Source organism: Danio aesculapii, chromosome 16 (assembly GCF_903798145.1).
Source record: "Danio aesculapii chromosome 16, fDanAes4.1, whole genome shotgun sequence".
In the NCBI taxonomy this organism is placed as follows: domain Eukaryota; kingdom Metazoa; phylum Chordata; class Actinopteri; order Cypriniformes; family Danionidae; genus Danio; species Danio aesculapii.
The window spans coordinates 37329560-37344641 of record NC_079450.1 but is presented as its reverse complement, the minus strand read 5'-3'; the positions used below and the strand labels follow the sequence as shown (position 1 = coordinate 37344641).

Genomic DNA, 15082 nt, shown 5'->3' with positions numbered 1-15082 from the left:
AAAAAATATGAGCCAAAGTGTTCAGTGTACTGGTTTCACTCTTGTACCAGCCATTGTCACTGTAGTCATGTAGTCAAGAGGATTTTATACAAGATACAGAAAGTGTTTTAAAACCATTAATGCTTTATTCCAGCCAAGGGTGTTTTGTCACCATGCCCATACAATGTAGCATATTTTTTCCTGCTGCTTGCTGTCGTGGCTGTAAAACTATGCCAATTCACTATCAATAAAATGTTTTAGAATTATTAAATATGTTCCAATTTTACTAGCTTGTCTTTTTAAAACCATTGGAAATTAAGTTATTGGGTTAAATTTAGATAAATCGTACAGTACATAAAGTTACATTATACTATTTAATAAAACAGTAAATAATTATTTATAAAGCATTTTTGAATTTGGTTTCGGTTTTCAACCCATTATTTTCATTCCTAATTCCAACCAAATTCTCTTATAGTAATATATTACTTATATTACTTAATATATTACTTATTCTCTTATAGTAAAATATGGTATAGACCTTTAACAACCCATTTGACAAATTAATTGGACTACAAAACAAAACTGCAAAATACTGTTCTTGTACAGTGAAGTTGAAATTACATTATGATGTATGACACATGGTAAAAAGTGTTGTTTTATAGAATAAATAAATGTGTCACATAATGCTACAATTCTCCTTCAGCTTGTGAAATGAGCAGCTCAATCTCATCAGTCGTCAGTTCATACTCTCAGCCACAGACGGCTTGTTTTGGCCACAGGAATGGGAGGTTTTACCACTTGATAAATATAAGCAGCTTCACACAAAGCTTCATGTGCTTGTCATCTCCTAATTAGGACCCAAAATAAATAAATATTACGGTTCATGCGTCAAAAGGTCAAACTCAATTTGAAGCTTATGACATAAATGCGCACATATAAATGACCATGGCTCTTACAGCCCTGCATTCTAATTTGGTGCTTAAGTTTCTCAGATTTCTCTGGAAACTATTGTTTGTTTATTTGGCATCATTTGATTAGAAGTTTAAAGAACAGTATCTGTTTGAAATATAAATCTTTTGTGACACTACACATGCATTTATTGTGACTTTTAATCAGTTTAATTCAACTTTACTGAATAAATGCATTCATCTCTTTTTTTAAATGAACAACAAAAAACCTTTTCATATGTAGTGTACTTAAGATGTGCAATAAGAAAGTGTGTTTTGTTTATTATAAATATATTGCTGAACTAATTTAATACAATATCTTGAGTTGTCTTTGAACGAAGCATTCAAAGCTTTCTTGATTCCATGCCGTGAATGATAATGATGAACTGAACAAGGTGTAAACAAATTGGGGCTAATGAGTTTTGCCAGTTTATTCAGGTTGTTTACGAACACAATGACTGATTCATTAAGTTCATTTTCAAACAAGGTGTCTCGTGCCACTCTTAAACAGTGACTCTTTTTGTAAACGAGGTTTTGTGAGTTCAGTGAGTGCATTTTCTTTTTAATAATTATTTTTTAGGAGTTTTTCACCTTTTATTGTGATAGGATAGTGGAGGACAGACAGGAAAGTATTGGGAACAGAGAGAGAGGAGGGGTTGGTATAGGACCTCGAGCCAGGAATTGAACTCGGGTTGCTGTGAGCATGGGGTGCTATATGTTGGCGCACTTAACCACTAGGCTAATGGCACTGAGATATGGCTTTTTGTATAAGAATTTGTTCCCTCATTGTCTACATTGAAGTCATTTGTTCAGATTATTAAATTGTGTGATCAATTTACTTAAAACGTGGAACACATTAGTAAAACTCACTCACATGACAGTAAATCATAGTGTAATGTGATGGGGGAGCTGACAAAGGAGTGCAGATCCAAACGTAGGTTTATTAAGCAGAATAGTCAGGCAGGCAACAGTCAACACAGGGGCAAACAGGTATATGCAGATAATCCAGAGTCGTAAGGCAGCAGACAACATTAACAAACAAACAAGGCGAGGGTCAAAAACACGGCAAAGCAAGGCAAATGTTCACAGTGACAGTATACCAAGACTCAGCCCTGATATAAATAGTCTTTGTAATCAGTTCATGTGCAGCTCCCAGCCGTGAGTGTGTGTAATCTACAGAATGAGGAACAGGTGCATGTGAGCAGTGCATGACTGGAAATTGTAGTCCATTGTAATGGTGGATTTGTAGTCCGTTGCGATCTGCGTGTTTACCAGATCTGCAGCAGCTAGATCACTGGTCATCATAACACATAGGAACAAATGTATTTTTTGACTGTCAGTGCAACAAAGATCAAATTGTTACCTTGTTTTAGTAAATCCTGGCCTCAAGTTTTAAGCATTAATTCACTTTTTTAAATGAAACATATAAAATTCCTTGTTTTGATTTAAATAAAACAATGTAATTGATTAATTAAGTGGGAAACATATAACATTCCTTGTTTTGATTTAAATAAAACAATGTAATTGATTAATTAAGTGGGACAATGGAACAAATGATTATATCATGTCCACAGTTTACTTAAAATGAAGGTGAGAAAATTGAATATGTTGACATATTATAAAACCTTGGGAATGAACGGTTTCGTTTGTAGTGATAATGTTCAGTGTGCAGAAGAAAGAAACTCAAACAGGTTTGAAACAAATGGAGGAAGAGGAGTCCTTGGGCGAATTAATTCTTTAAAGGGCACCTATTTTACCCCTTTTTTAAGGTTTAAGATAAGCCTTTTGTGTCTCTAGAATGTGTCTGTAAAGTTTCAAAATTTCAAAATTTTAAAATGTTGGATTTTTCTTCTACTAACACAATGTAGCTGTTTTTGTTGCCTGTGCCTTTAATGCTAGTTCCCATTCCTACTCTCACTGCGTCAGATAAACAGCACAGTGGCAGACATGAAGAAAGCAGATCTCAAGTAACGTTTGTAATAAATACTACAGTAAGAACTTTTCCAATGATTATTTGATGTATTTGATGCTGAGTTGATTCAAGCCTTTCTGCAACGATGAGTCACACACAATGTCATTACAAAGTTCACGCACATACACATAGACACACACACAGTGACGTGCAGCTGTGGTGATAAAGACTGTAAAACCGCTGAAATTCATTAAAGCATGCACTGTTTTAAAAACGTTTTAAACATGTAAAACTCATTCTTGATCTGATGATGATTGATGATTACATCAAGCTGAACAGATCTTTTAATCTCCATTGCTTTGCGCATATGCTGTCTTGTTGAAATGATTTTATGCGTTACTACAGAAATGTTAATACACGGCTATTAATCAATAAAGTGGGCAGGGAAACCGCACTCCTATGTCACGTTGTGTTGGGCCTCAAAATGGGAGGGATTTGGATCCTATTTTAACGTCAGGAAATTAAAAAAAAGAGACTTATTGTCTTTATATCACCCTAATATGACTGTGGACACACTGTTCTTTCCAAACAGCTTACAAAAGGTGCCCTTTAAGGGATGTCTAATTCAGAAAATTTAAACTGCACTGGAATATTCGCTTCCTAAATACTTCCACAATGCATTGTAAAAATGATGTAAAAAAATGATAGAGCATCGATGCTCACCACAGTAAATATTTCCTTTATAGAATTTCTAAACCACACAACTAACATCAACTCATCATGACATGCATTGTCATGTCATATTTACAATCAAAGCTTCTATTGTGATTTTAGAATGCAGCTTTAAATAGCTGTCATTACATTTTATGAAGTCATATCCAAAAAATACACAAAAAAAAAAAACCCACAATATTTTTTGTGCTTTAGCCTAAAATGTGTACAAGGTTTCCAAGATGGGTTTATTCACCACAGTGAAAATGCTCTATTAAAAGACATATCTGAAGTAAAGTTTGCTATCATAAAGTAAAGTTTTTGATAGGCAACAGAAGCACACACACAGTATTCTGCATTTGTGCATAATTTGACTGTTTTGCATGGCCATTCAAGGTGTAAATACTCAGAACCCTTTTGTGTTTTGCAATTCTAATAAAATAACAATGTTAGAATGAGATATGCACACATTTAGTACATTAAGTCAGGGTACTATAGTTTTTAAAATTGCAAAATTTCATGACTTCCTTGGTAATTCTTGTGTTAAATACCAAGTGACATGGACGTTCTCATGTCACCACACACTCAGAAATAAATGGTGCAAAATCTGTAACTTGGGTGGAACCTTTACAACAGGTACACTTTTGTTCAGAACAGGTGAACATTAATACCTTCAGGGTACACGTTGGTATTTTTAAGGTTCTCTTTTGTACCTTTAAGGTACTATGAGGTACACAAGTGTAATTTTTAGGTATTAATATGTATCTTTAATGAACGGTTAGGTACAAAACTTTGACTTTGTACCTTTATTTCTGAGAGTACATGAGTGTCTCAATGTGTAGTGAGAATATACGATCTTTACTGTCCTTACCAGTACCTGAATTCATGTACACAATATTCTGGTTCACGACTTTGTGATCTACTTTGTGACAGCTAATTGGAACCACTCAAAGTCTCTAGTGAGTCTGAAGAGTTTAGTTCAGGTGGGTTTTATATTGGTTGGAACTTCCTTTCAGGAACTGCCTTGGACACCTCTAATACTGTATAACCTAGTATATTCAGACTGATTTAGTCTCTGAAGAATGTTTTTGTCCTGAAAACAACCAGTTAATTTAGAAGTTACCCCATGAAGCACATCTTCAAGTTACTGAAGATATATGCGTTAAGTCCCAAATCCTGCAGAGCAACAGTCTAGCAGAAGGAAAAGTATGAAAAAAAGAGGTAGCTGGGAATTAATTAAGGCCCGCTGTTTTATCCAGCTAGCTGTGATGGAGATCCTGTCAGTGAGAAGGAGAAGTGTTTGCAATCATTTGACATCTGTTGTACTGCAGCGTTCACACGGTAATGAGGATTTCTTATTTTAGCTAGCGATTTTTCACCTGCTTCTCCTCTTCTCTCTCTCTCTCTCTCTCTCTCTCTCTCTTTTCCCCAACTTTCTCTCTCAGTTTGCAAAGCAGCTAAAGCAGACCTGGCCTTCCTAGTCGACGGCTCCTGGAGTATCGGAGATGACAACTTTCAGAAGATCATCCGCTTCCTGTACAGCACAACCGGTGCACTTGATGTGATTGGCCCAGAGGGAACACAGGTATGTGCTGCATGCGAAAATATCTGTCAAATTCAGTCTGCTTTTTTATTTATCTCTTATTATTGTACAACATGTCTTGCATATTTTTAAGAAAAAAGAAATGACCGACATTCTTGAATTTATAATTCACATCCTTGAAGATGAAAGTAAAAGTGTAAGATTGCCATTTTGAAAACACTGAGTGAGGAAACAAATCACAAAAAGTATATTTTATATTTTATTTTATTGTCATTTTAAATAATGAATGAATTAATTCATATTTATATTGCGAGAAATAATACACTTTAAATGTGCACACTAAATATAATGTTTCAAAGCACTAAAATTGCAGTTAAATAAACATTTATAATGGATTAAATTTGCAGTAAATGTAGTAAGCTTTTCTGGTGACTTTAGTTTGGCTTAATTGCATCATTACACTCATTTCATTTGATAAATTTGATGTTTGCAATTGCACAAAATGGCATGACAAATAGTTTAGGCCGGAAGTTAATGAGAATTATTTATGTTATCTATAAAATTTCCTATTTATTGTATTTTATTAACGTCTCCCCCAACCCCAACCATAACAGTAATGTCAAAACAGTAGTTGTACCTAGTATTATACAGGGTGGGCCATTTATATGGATACACCTTAATCAAATGGGAATGGTTGATGATATTAATGTCCTGTTTGTTGCACATTAGTATATGTGAGGGGGCTTGTAAATAACTCATGAAAGAATAAAGTTACGTTAAAACCAAACACACCATTGTTTTTCTTGTGAAATTCCCAATAAGTTTATTAAGGTGTATCCATATAAATGGCCCACCCTGTATATGTTATTTGTTAAATTACCCAATAAATTGTATTTTCTTAATGCCTACCCCCACCACAACTCTAAAGCCAACAGTCACAGTAATGTAAAAAAGTAATTATTGTTATACAGGGTGAGACATTTATATGAATACACCTTAATAAAATGGGAATGGTTGGTGATATTAACGTCCTGTTTGTAGCACATTAGTATATGTGAGGGGGCAAACTTACTAAAGATCCAAGATGTGCAGCACCTGAAACTACAGATACTGGAAGCTTGTGCTGCCATTTCTCCTGCGGTGTTGCTATCAGTGTGTGAAGAGTGGGAGAAGAGAGTTGCATTGACAATACAACACAATGGGCAGCACATTTTATAAGTGGTCAGAAACTTCTAAATAACTCATGAAAGAATAAAGTTACATTAAAACCATTTTGAAATTCCCAATAAGTTTGATGTGTCAAATGACTCTCTTCCTATTGAAAAAACAAAAGTTGGATCCAAGATGGCCGACTTCAAAATGGCCACCATGGTCACCACCCATCTTGAAAAATTTGCCCCCTCACATATACTTATGTGCCACAAACAGGACTTTAATATCACCAACCATTCAGATTTTATTAAGGTCTATCCATATAAATGGCAGTGTCATAAAAATCATTCTATATTGATGTACGTATCTACAACTGTATCCTATCTAGACGTTACTATGCGAGAGAGAGCGATCAGTAGAGGTGAATAAGACAAGACGCGAACCCACCGACTCATGTTTAGAAACTAGTCAGTTAGGATAAAAAGTCACAACGGACTTGGTTTCAAAGCCATAGTCTTCAGCTTCGGTGTGGGAACATTTTGGGTTTTAAGCCGAATGAGAACAGAGAGTCCGCTGACGTGAACAAGTCGATACGTCAAATTTGATTCAGAGGAGTGGCAATGAAAAAAAGCAACACTACTAACCTTAAATCACACCTAAAACATAACCACCATAGCCATTTTTTCAACAAGGGATCAACAACTGCAGTTGGTACTGGAGAGGGGTCCTTCAGCCAGTTACTGTAACTGTAATGGATGTATTTACCTACAGTGCAAATATAAACGTGACAGCGCGAAATAGCACACACTCACAGACTTCTAAAGAGATGTAGCCATTAAACACACTCTAAAAACCAGCATTTAAAAAACAAATGCTGCAAACGTTTAACAAACACTCCTGTCTTAATAATCTGCCTGATTATTAAAAAATGGCGCCTGAGATGCTTTATGAGTCTTACACTTTTTTTTGTTTACATCTATTGTTTATTAATATTTATTTTTTAAAGATTTTTTTCATGTTTCAATTTCAAATGTCTCAATATTCTTAAAAATATAATGTTCCTTGAAACAGTGTACCTGAATTATTACACTATTATGTTTATATTATGTTTATTAGTGACATAAGTTATAAAGTGGCAATAATATCATTTATCGCAATTAATTTATCGCAATTACTTAATATATCGCCCAGCAAAAAATGTATATTATGACAGCCCTAATATTCAAGCAGACAAAGATCAAACAGGGACAGACAGGAGCATGCAGAAAATCAGGCAAATGGCAAATGGTCGGGACAGGCAGCAAAAAAGTAAACAGTAAAACAAAGCAAAGGTCAAAAACATAGCAAGGTAAGACAAGGACACCACTTCAGTAACGCTCATTTACAGTTCATAAGACTGAGCAAAGATGTGTGTGCGTGTGTATGCTGTGTTTATAGTCTGGGTAAAAAAAACGAAGTCCTCACAAGTTTCAGCTATGTGTTTGCAAACAAGGGGGATCTGTGCCAGGTGTGTGATTGCAGGGAATGATGAGATTTGTAGTTCATTTCAGTGACCTTCATTTCTGCATGGCCTAGATCACTGCTGATTGTGACAGATTTCTTTCAAATTTAAATTCATCACATATTAAGTCATACACAATTTGATATGCAGTGAAATGCTTACAGTGCTCAGCATATATAAGTACTCCCCCTCACAAATTGATCTTTTACATGCATATTTTTAATAGGAAGCTTTACAATATTATATTTGTGCATATACATTAGATAAGTCAGTAATGAAGCCAAATCTGGAGCTTTGTTCGTAGTTTGTAATGGTTTTTTTGCTGTATTTTGCTTAAATTTAATCGTATTATCTTTCAATTTCTAAATATGTTTGGTGACTAAAATATTATTTTAATAAATATATCTGTTTAATAAATCTGTTTTGTTTAAATGCACCAAAATAAATTGCCTATATTCACTGAGAAATGGATATAAATATTAATTTTCAAAATGGGGTGTACTCAATTATGCTTAGCACTGTACAACTGCTCTTGCTGACCTTAAAAAATTAATAAAGAAAGAAAAACATAAATTAAAATCTACATATATTTCAAATATATTTTTATTTAGAAAATATATTTAGAATATAAATATAAATAAATATATATATACCTAAATTAAATATACCTTAAATATATTAAAAATATGACAATGTTTACCTTTACAATGCAAAAGTCAATAGTCATGAAATTGTGCTGTCTTTAATTTCACTTAAGTGGCCTAATATTCAATATATATTTAAATGATCTGCAAGAACTTATACAATTTAAAGTGCACATTCAAGTTCAGTATTCAAATAAAAATAAAACAAAATTAACAAGACACAGATCTGTGCTAAAATAGAGTATAGAATAGGTCATAAAGCATAAAAACCCACACAATTTACATAAATTTTAGCTGAGCCTTTTGTAAATGTGCTGAGTCATATCATGTACCACGCGGGTACTACAGCTTGAGAACTCTATTTTAGAACTTATATCTGGCTTCCTTCAAAAAAGGTTTTCTTTTTTGCTCTACTCAGAAATTGTTTTTATGGACTGAGGCATCATGGGAATAGCTACTCCGGGCTAGAGACCACACTACCAAGCATTTAACCCAGAGAGCATTAGATAAAAATAGGCTTTGTCTAGACATGTCATTCCAGGCCTCAGAAGATCTTCATCACAACCCATCAACAGCTTTAGGGATCACTGCAGTGGACCTGATATAAGCCATGAGAAAACGCCAGAACAAGAACGTTTGAAGGGCATGAGTTAAAGTAAACACCGTATGGATATAACATATGTTTGACTTGGCTCAAACAAGATCAACAAGCAAACTCTCATGCATGATGGCATGAATTTGGTGTCTCTTATTTAAAGTGCGGCCTACATATTAATGGAAGGATTTGGTTATCACATGGTTGTATGTTTGAACAATTCATAAATGAGCAAAATGCCTAACATCAGATGGTTACAGCAAGATTTAACCAAGGCTTAAAGTGACAAAAATATCTCTGGCTGCTTGTTCATACTACTTATTTAAAATGAGCTGAATCAACCCAATTCTTGAGTTTTTTTAAGAGGACAACTTAATTATTTTATTTTCATTCCACTTAAATTTGTAAAATCTAATAAGTTAACTTCAATTTTTCAATTTAAGTTGGATACCATGAAGAAATTGTGTGGAAGCCAGCATTTTCGTTTCTATCTATCTGTAATACAGCTTATAATTTATGAAATATAATCCTGACTTTTAGGCATGTGATTAATGCTGTCTTACTTTCTTCATCTGATAGGTGGCCATTGCTCAGTTCAGCGATGATGCCAGGACTGAGTTTAAGCTCAACTCCTACAGCGACAAAGAGGCTCTGCTGGATGCCGTGCAGCGCATCTCCTACAAGGGAGGAAACACTAAGACAGGCATGTATTTCAGTTTGAAGAGTGAATTAAACTGCACCGACAGCTGCTCTTGTGATGCTCTTGAGTTGGAACACAACGTCCTCAAAGTCTTTTCTCCTCCTTTCAGATAATCTTTAAGCTATTGAATTTCTTTAGACTGTTGATGATTTTTACTTTAATCATAAAAAAAGCGGGAAATAAGCTTAGAGACTGTGAGAATGTGAGACTAGCTGGTTAGTTCTAAAACATGCCAGCAACACCGGCCACTTTATTAGGTGCTTGTTAATGCAAATTTTTAATCAGCCAATCACAGGGCAGCAACTCAATGCATTTAGGCATGTAGACATGGTCAAGACAATCTGCTGCAGTTCAAACCAAGCATCAGAATGGGTAAGAAAGGTGATTTAAGTGACTTTAAATGTGGCATGGTTGTTGGTGCCTGATGGGCTGGTCTGAGTATTTCAGAAACTGCTGATCTACTGTGATTTTTACGCACAACTACCTCTAGGGTTTACAGAGAATAAGACAAGATCTAAAGAAAGGTTGTATAATTGTTATTTTTATCCATGATCTTCTTTTCTCAGATGTCACTCTCCGGGCATGTACCTCACTCAGGACATGCGTTAGGGCTTCCTTTACCGTAATACACCTTAAACACGGATTGCCCGAAAAACTTGTTGCAGAGAAGCGTTTTCTCTCGTTTACTGCAGAGAAAGAGTTAAACGAAATAAAGCTGCTTACTGCACAGGCTGCAAAACAATTCCGCCCCCCTTCCATATAATTTAATGATCGTGAGGATGCAGGTGAGACGTCATTTTTCGCGATACTCAAATACGTTACATGCACTGCGTATGAAACGTCTGTAAGTCATGTAAAACAAAACAAACTGAAATAAATATAATTTGATCATATGGTTTGGTATTGGATGTTTTATCACATTATTTACACTTTTATGGTTATTTAGCATTTAATTAAGACCTTTTTGATTTTGCTTTGGATTCATCAATTGCGGAATTGTGAAAAACTAGGGGGTCTGGTATGTGTTGTTAGTGTTGTTTATGCAGTTTGGGGGAAACAGCAATGTTAATTTTTCATTGAATATTGAATTTTTTTTAATGATATATATTTTTGTTTGGGCGACACAGTGGCTCAGTGGTTAGCACTGTCCCCTCACAGCAAGAAGGTCGCTGGTTCGAGTCCCAGCTGGGCCAGTTAGCATTTCTGTGTGGAGTTTGCATGGTCTCCCCGTGTTCGCATGGGTTTCCTCCGGGTGCTCCGGTTTCCCCCACAGCCCCAAGACATGCTCTATAGGTGAATTGGAGAAACTAAATTGGCCGTAGTGGATGAGAGTGTTGGAAGGGCATCCGCTGTATAAAACATATGCCAGAATAATTAGCAGTTCATTCCGCTGTGGCTACCCCTGATAAAATAATAGACTGAGCCGAAGGAAAATGAATGAATGACTATTTTTGTTTGTATATGCAGTCAATTATAGTAAATTTGTATCAGCAGGTCACACATCAGCCAAGAAAATTGCTATCTCTAAATATAAGTATATTGTGGTATGCTAGCAAGATCATAAAAATACTGTAGTAAAGCATGCGTGCAGTTATACAAGCCATGTATTAAAACACGCTAGCAATATACATAGTTTATTAAGTTTTAAGAATGTTTAGATTTATAAACTCCAACATAAACCCTAATATTTTTTCATCTAAAAATAAATTAGCCTCAACGCAAATACTTTTAATTGGATTTATTTATTTATTGAAGTTCTTCGGTTATTGTCATTATAATTTTCCTGGTTGAGATCATGCTGCTTCAGCAGATTGATCTGTGCCAACCGCCAAAACAGCAACTTCTTAATGTACCAGCATGGAAATTCATGCTGGCCTTCAAAGCAGTGCAATCTCCTTGTGTCGGGTATCCAGAATTCTTTATTAATGTCCTGTTTTAGAAGCTCTAGGCCAGGAAGTTCAGAGAATGAGTTTGATAAAAGCGACACGGCTCCAGCTCAGTGAGCAGCAGAGGAGCGCGGTGTGTCTTTGCGCCTGCGTTCATGCTGTCTTGCTGTGAGTCTTTGTTCTAAAATGAAACACCTCTCATTCCACACAGTGAAAGAACGGCTCGCAGACACAATCGTCCTCGTATAAGGTATATTCTCCATGGCAATGAGCCCCCTGTCAGCGGGTGGGTGGCAGCTGCCGCGCCTCATTGGTGAGAGCAGATACATGTCTATGGACATGTGTGATCCAGGCATTATGAGCGCGGCGCATTTATCCATCCCGGCTTTAGCAGGCTGCTCATTTGAAACATGAGCATGACTTATTTTCTGAGGGTATTAGGGATAATCCCTCGCCTGCATTTTCATACATTCATATGCAGAGGATGAGGTGGGGATCAAAGTGATTGGCCTCGTTCAATGTGTTTAAACTCTGAAAAAAAGGAGAGAGAAGTCAATTCTAAGTATTAAGAAGCTCTGTGTGTTTCCAAATGACAGGAAATATTTAATATGGATGATGTTGTTTTGACATTGAGAAAGTTTGTAACTAAGTTTAAAGTAGGTTTATGTATTTTGTCTTTTATGGTGTGATAGTAACTGGCAAAATTGAAATCTCTCAAGCCTTAAAAAGACAAAAAATTATTATATTATATATTACATCTTTTCTTTTGTATTTTAAATGTGTTCTATAATCAAACCAAATATATTCAGTGTAAGAAACGTTTGTTAACCAAAAAAAATCTTCACAGGCGTTTTGAATATTATTTGAAGAACATGAATTGTTTGATGACATATTAATATACTCTTTTTATCATCAAATTATTCAAACATTTAATTTTTCAAGCAACTAAATTATAAACCACACATTTTGTGTGTATTGTGTAATATTATACTATTTATAGTTATAATAGGGCAGCACGGTGGCTCAGTGGTTAATCTCACATCAAGAAGGTTGCTGGTTCGAGTCTCGGCTGGGTCAGATGGCATTTCTGTTTGGAGTTTGCATGTTCTCCCCATGTTGGCGTGGGTTTTCTCTGGGTGCTCCTCGCAGTCTAAAGACATGCGCTACAGGTGAATTGGATAAACAAAATTGGCCTTAGTGAATGTGAGAGTGTATGGGTGTTTCCCAGTACTGGGTTGCGGCTGGAAGGGCATCCGCTGCGTGAAACATATACCGGAATAGTTGGCAGTTCATTCTACTGTGGTGACCCCTGATAAATGGGACTAAGCTGAAGAAAAATGAATGAATATTTCTAAATTTTATATTCATATATATATATACAGTAGGTGAGAGTTCAAAGTGGCTATTACCGCCGTGGCTTATACCGCCGCCGTTTGAAATAAATGCTGCTCTGTTTTTAGTGTAAGACCGCAGTTTGTGAAAAAGCCGCCAGGGGGCGCAAAGGGACGGGATGCGAACGGAAAGAAATAGCCTTTACAGCAGCTCTCTCTCTCTCTCTCTCTCTCCTCTCTCTCTCTCTCTCTCTCTCTCTCTATATATATATATATATATATACATATATATATATATATATATATATATATATATATGTGTATATATATATATAATTATGTATTTATTTAATTATATATAATTATAAATATATTCTTAATAAACTTCCCAGCCACAAATATTAAAAAAACACAACTTGTATTCAAACTGGGCGAGGATTAGAAAGAATACGATGATTGTTATATAATTTAAAATGTTATTCCTCTTGTCCAATTTCTTTATGCACATTTTTTTTCACTCGCTACTCTGCCAGGAACTTCGCCGCTAGAGAGCACCTTCAAAAATCTCAATCTCATGGCTCATTCTTCACGAATATAGAATTAAAATAATGCCGCGTTTGGTTCATTATTGTGCATCCCGCGGGTGCAACCAACAAGAATTGTGCATTTTAGTTTAACTTTTTGAGCGTTAAAAGCAGTTCGGTGTTAGTTTTTATTTAAATATATCAAGCCGAAACTAAACAGCGCATTCTCTCCGCCTCCTCGTTCATAACCAGCGGGACCGGGACAACTGCTGAAGCAGGCAATAGAGAAACTCCTTCATTCATCATAATCTTTCTTAGCTGATGTTTCGGAGTCGAAAGAATATATTAAAGAAAAATGTTCTTTTAACAGTCCCTATATATTTTATCTTTTTCTTTCTTTTTTTCCCTGTCATTTCTCTTCAGCAAATTATATTTTTTAAAGCTGCTTGATTCTTTTAAAACCGAAAGCAGAGCCCGTCAATTGGTGTTTTTCCATAAGATACGTTTATCCTACGATAATTTATCCTCTGATCCTTTTGCATAAAGGTTTTAATAAAAAAAAAAAACAGGTCACTTAATTACTTTCGATGTGCTAAAATATTTGTTAAACGAATGTTATTTAAAAAAAAAAAAGCATATGCACATATTACAATTGTAAAATAGTCTAAAATGCATGGTCTAATCAGAAATAAAGGAAATTAGTTATATTTAATGCATAAAATAGGCTAGCCTTTTTATAAATTGAGTTTAATTGATTTGAAACTTTTAATTGCATTTTAACGTCCTGTATAAATAATAAAAATTGCATCAGATTGACGAAAAAACGAATATTAATACCTGCAAACAGGGCCACGGTTACTTTTTTTTCACTGACTGGCATGACTGGCAAACGCGTCAGAAAAAAAAAAACTGCTGAATCTCTGCGAATATTTGGTTAACTTATAAAACAAATGTCTGGTTTAGTGATGTTAGTAATGCATAGAAAAATGCAAAGCAGAATTCTCCTGAGCTCATTAAACCACTGATGACAGCGATGGAATATTTTATTTATTAAAGGTATTATTTCATTGACCTGAACATAACCAGTTATAATATAATTACTAACCCATCCTCTAAAGCAGGCAACACTCTATTCAGCTATGTTCTGTGTTTTTACTTAGAAATATTTTCTTTTTGGCGAATGCTTGGAGCGTAATATAGATATTTTAAATAACAGGTAGTAGGGGTGGGCGGTACACCGGTGTCATAGTCATCACCGGTGTGACATTGCGCCACGACATGGATTTTCTAATACTGTCAGTACCGTATATGTTATGCTCAGAGACATTCAAATATTATTTGATCCATATTTTTGACATTTCATTTTCTCAAATGTTATTTTAAACATTGAAGTAGACACTTTACTAGCATTTAATATGTTTTCCTTGTTTATAAAATCCCCTCTGTCAACTGTATATGATCTAAACACTGTCTCAAGTGTCTCAACCCATGAATTCCATATTAATAATATTCATCTGTATTTCAAGTATTCTGAAGTCACACAATGAAAGGAATATGCTAAAATTGAAGAAGTCGTGAGTCATACTCTGCATGAGTCAAATGGCCTGTTTCCACTGTGTGGTACAGTACGGTACGGTATGGGTCGGTACAGGTCACC

At 35.2% G+C, this 15082-nt stretch overlaps 1 protein-coding gene across 3 annotated transcripts in view; it reads left to right on the top strand.

The window, feature by feature from the left end:
• Positions 1-15082, top strand: part of col14a1a (collagen, type XIV, alpha 1a) — a 281087-nt gene that overhangs the window by 171320 nt on the left and 94685 nt on the right. For all 3 annotated transcript variants that reach the window (XM_056474872.1, XM_056474873.1, XM_056474874.1), the window contains exons 26-27: positions 4995-5134; positions 9564-9687. In XM_056474872.1, coding sequence (XP_056330847.1) covers positions 4995-5134; positions 9564-9687 — 264 coding nt within the window. The remainder of the gene's footprint in view (positions 1-4994; positions 5135-9563; positions 9688-15082) is intronic.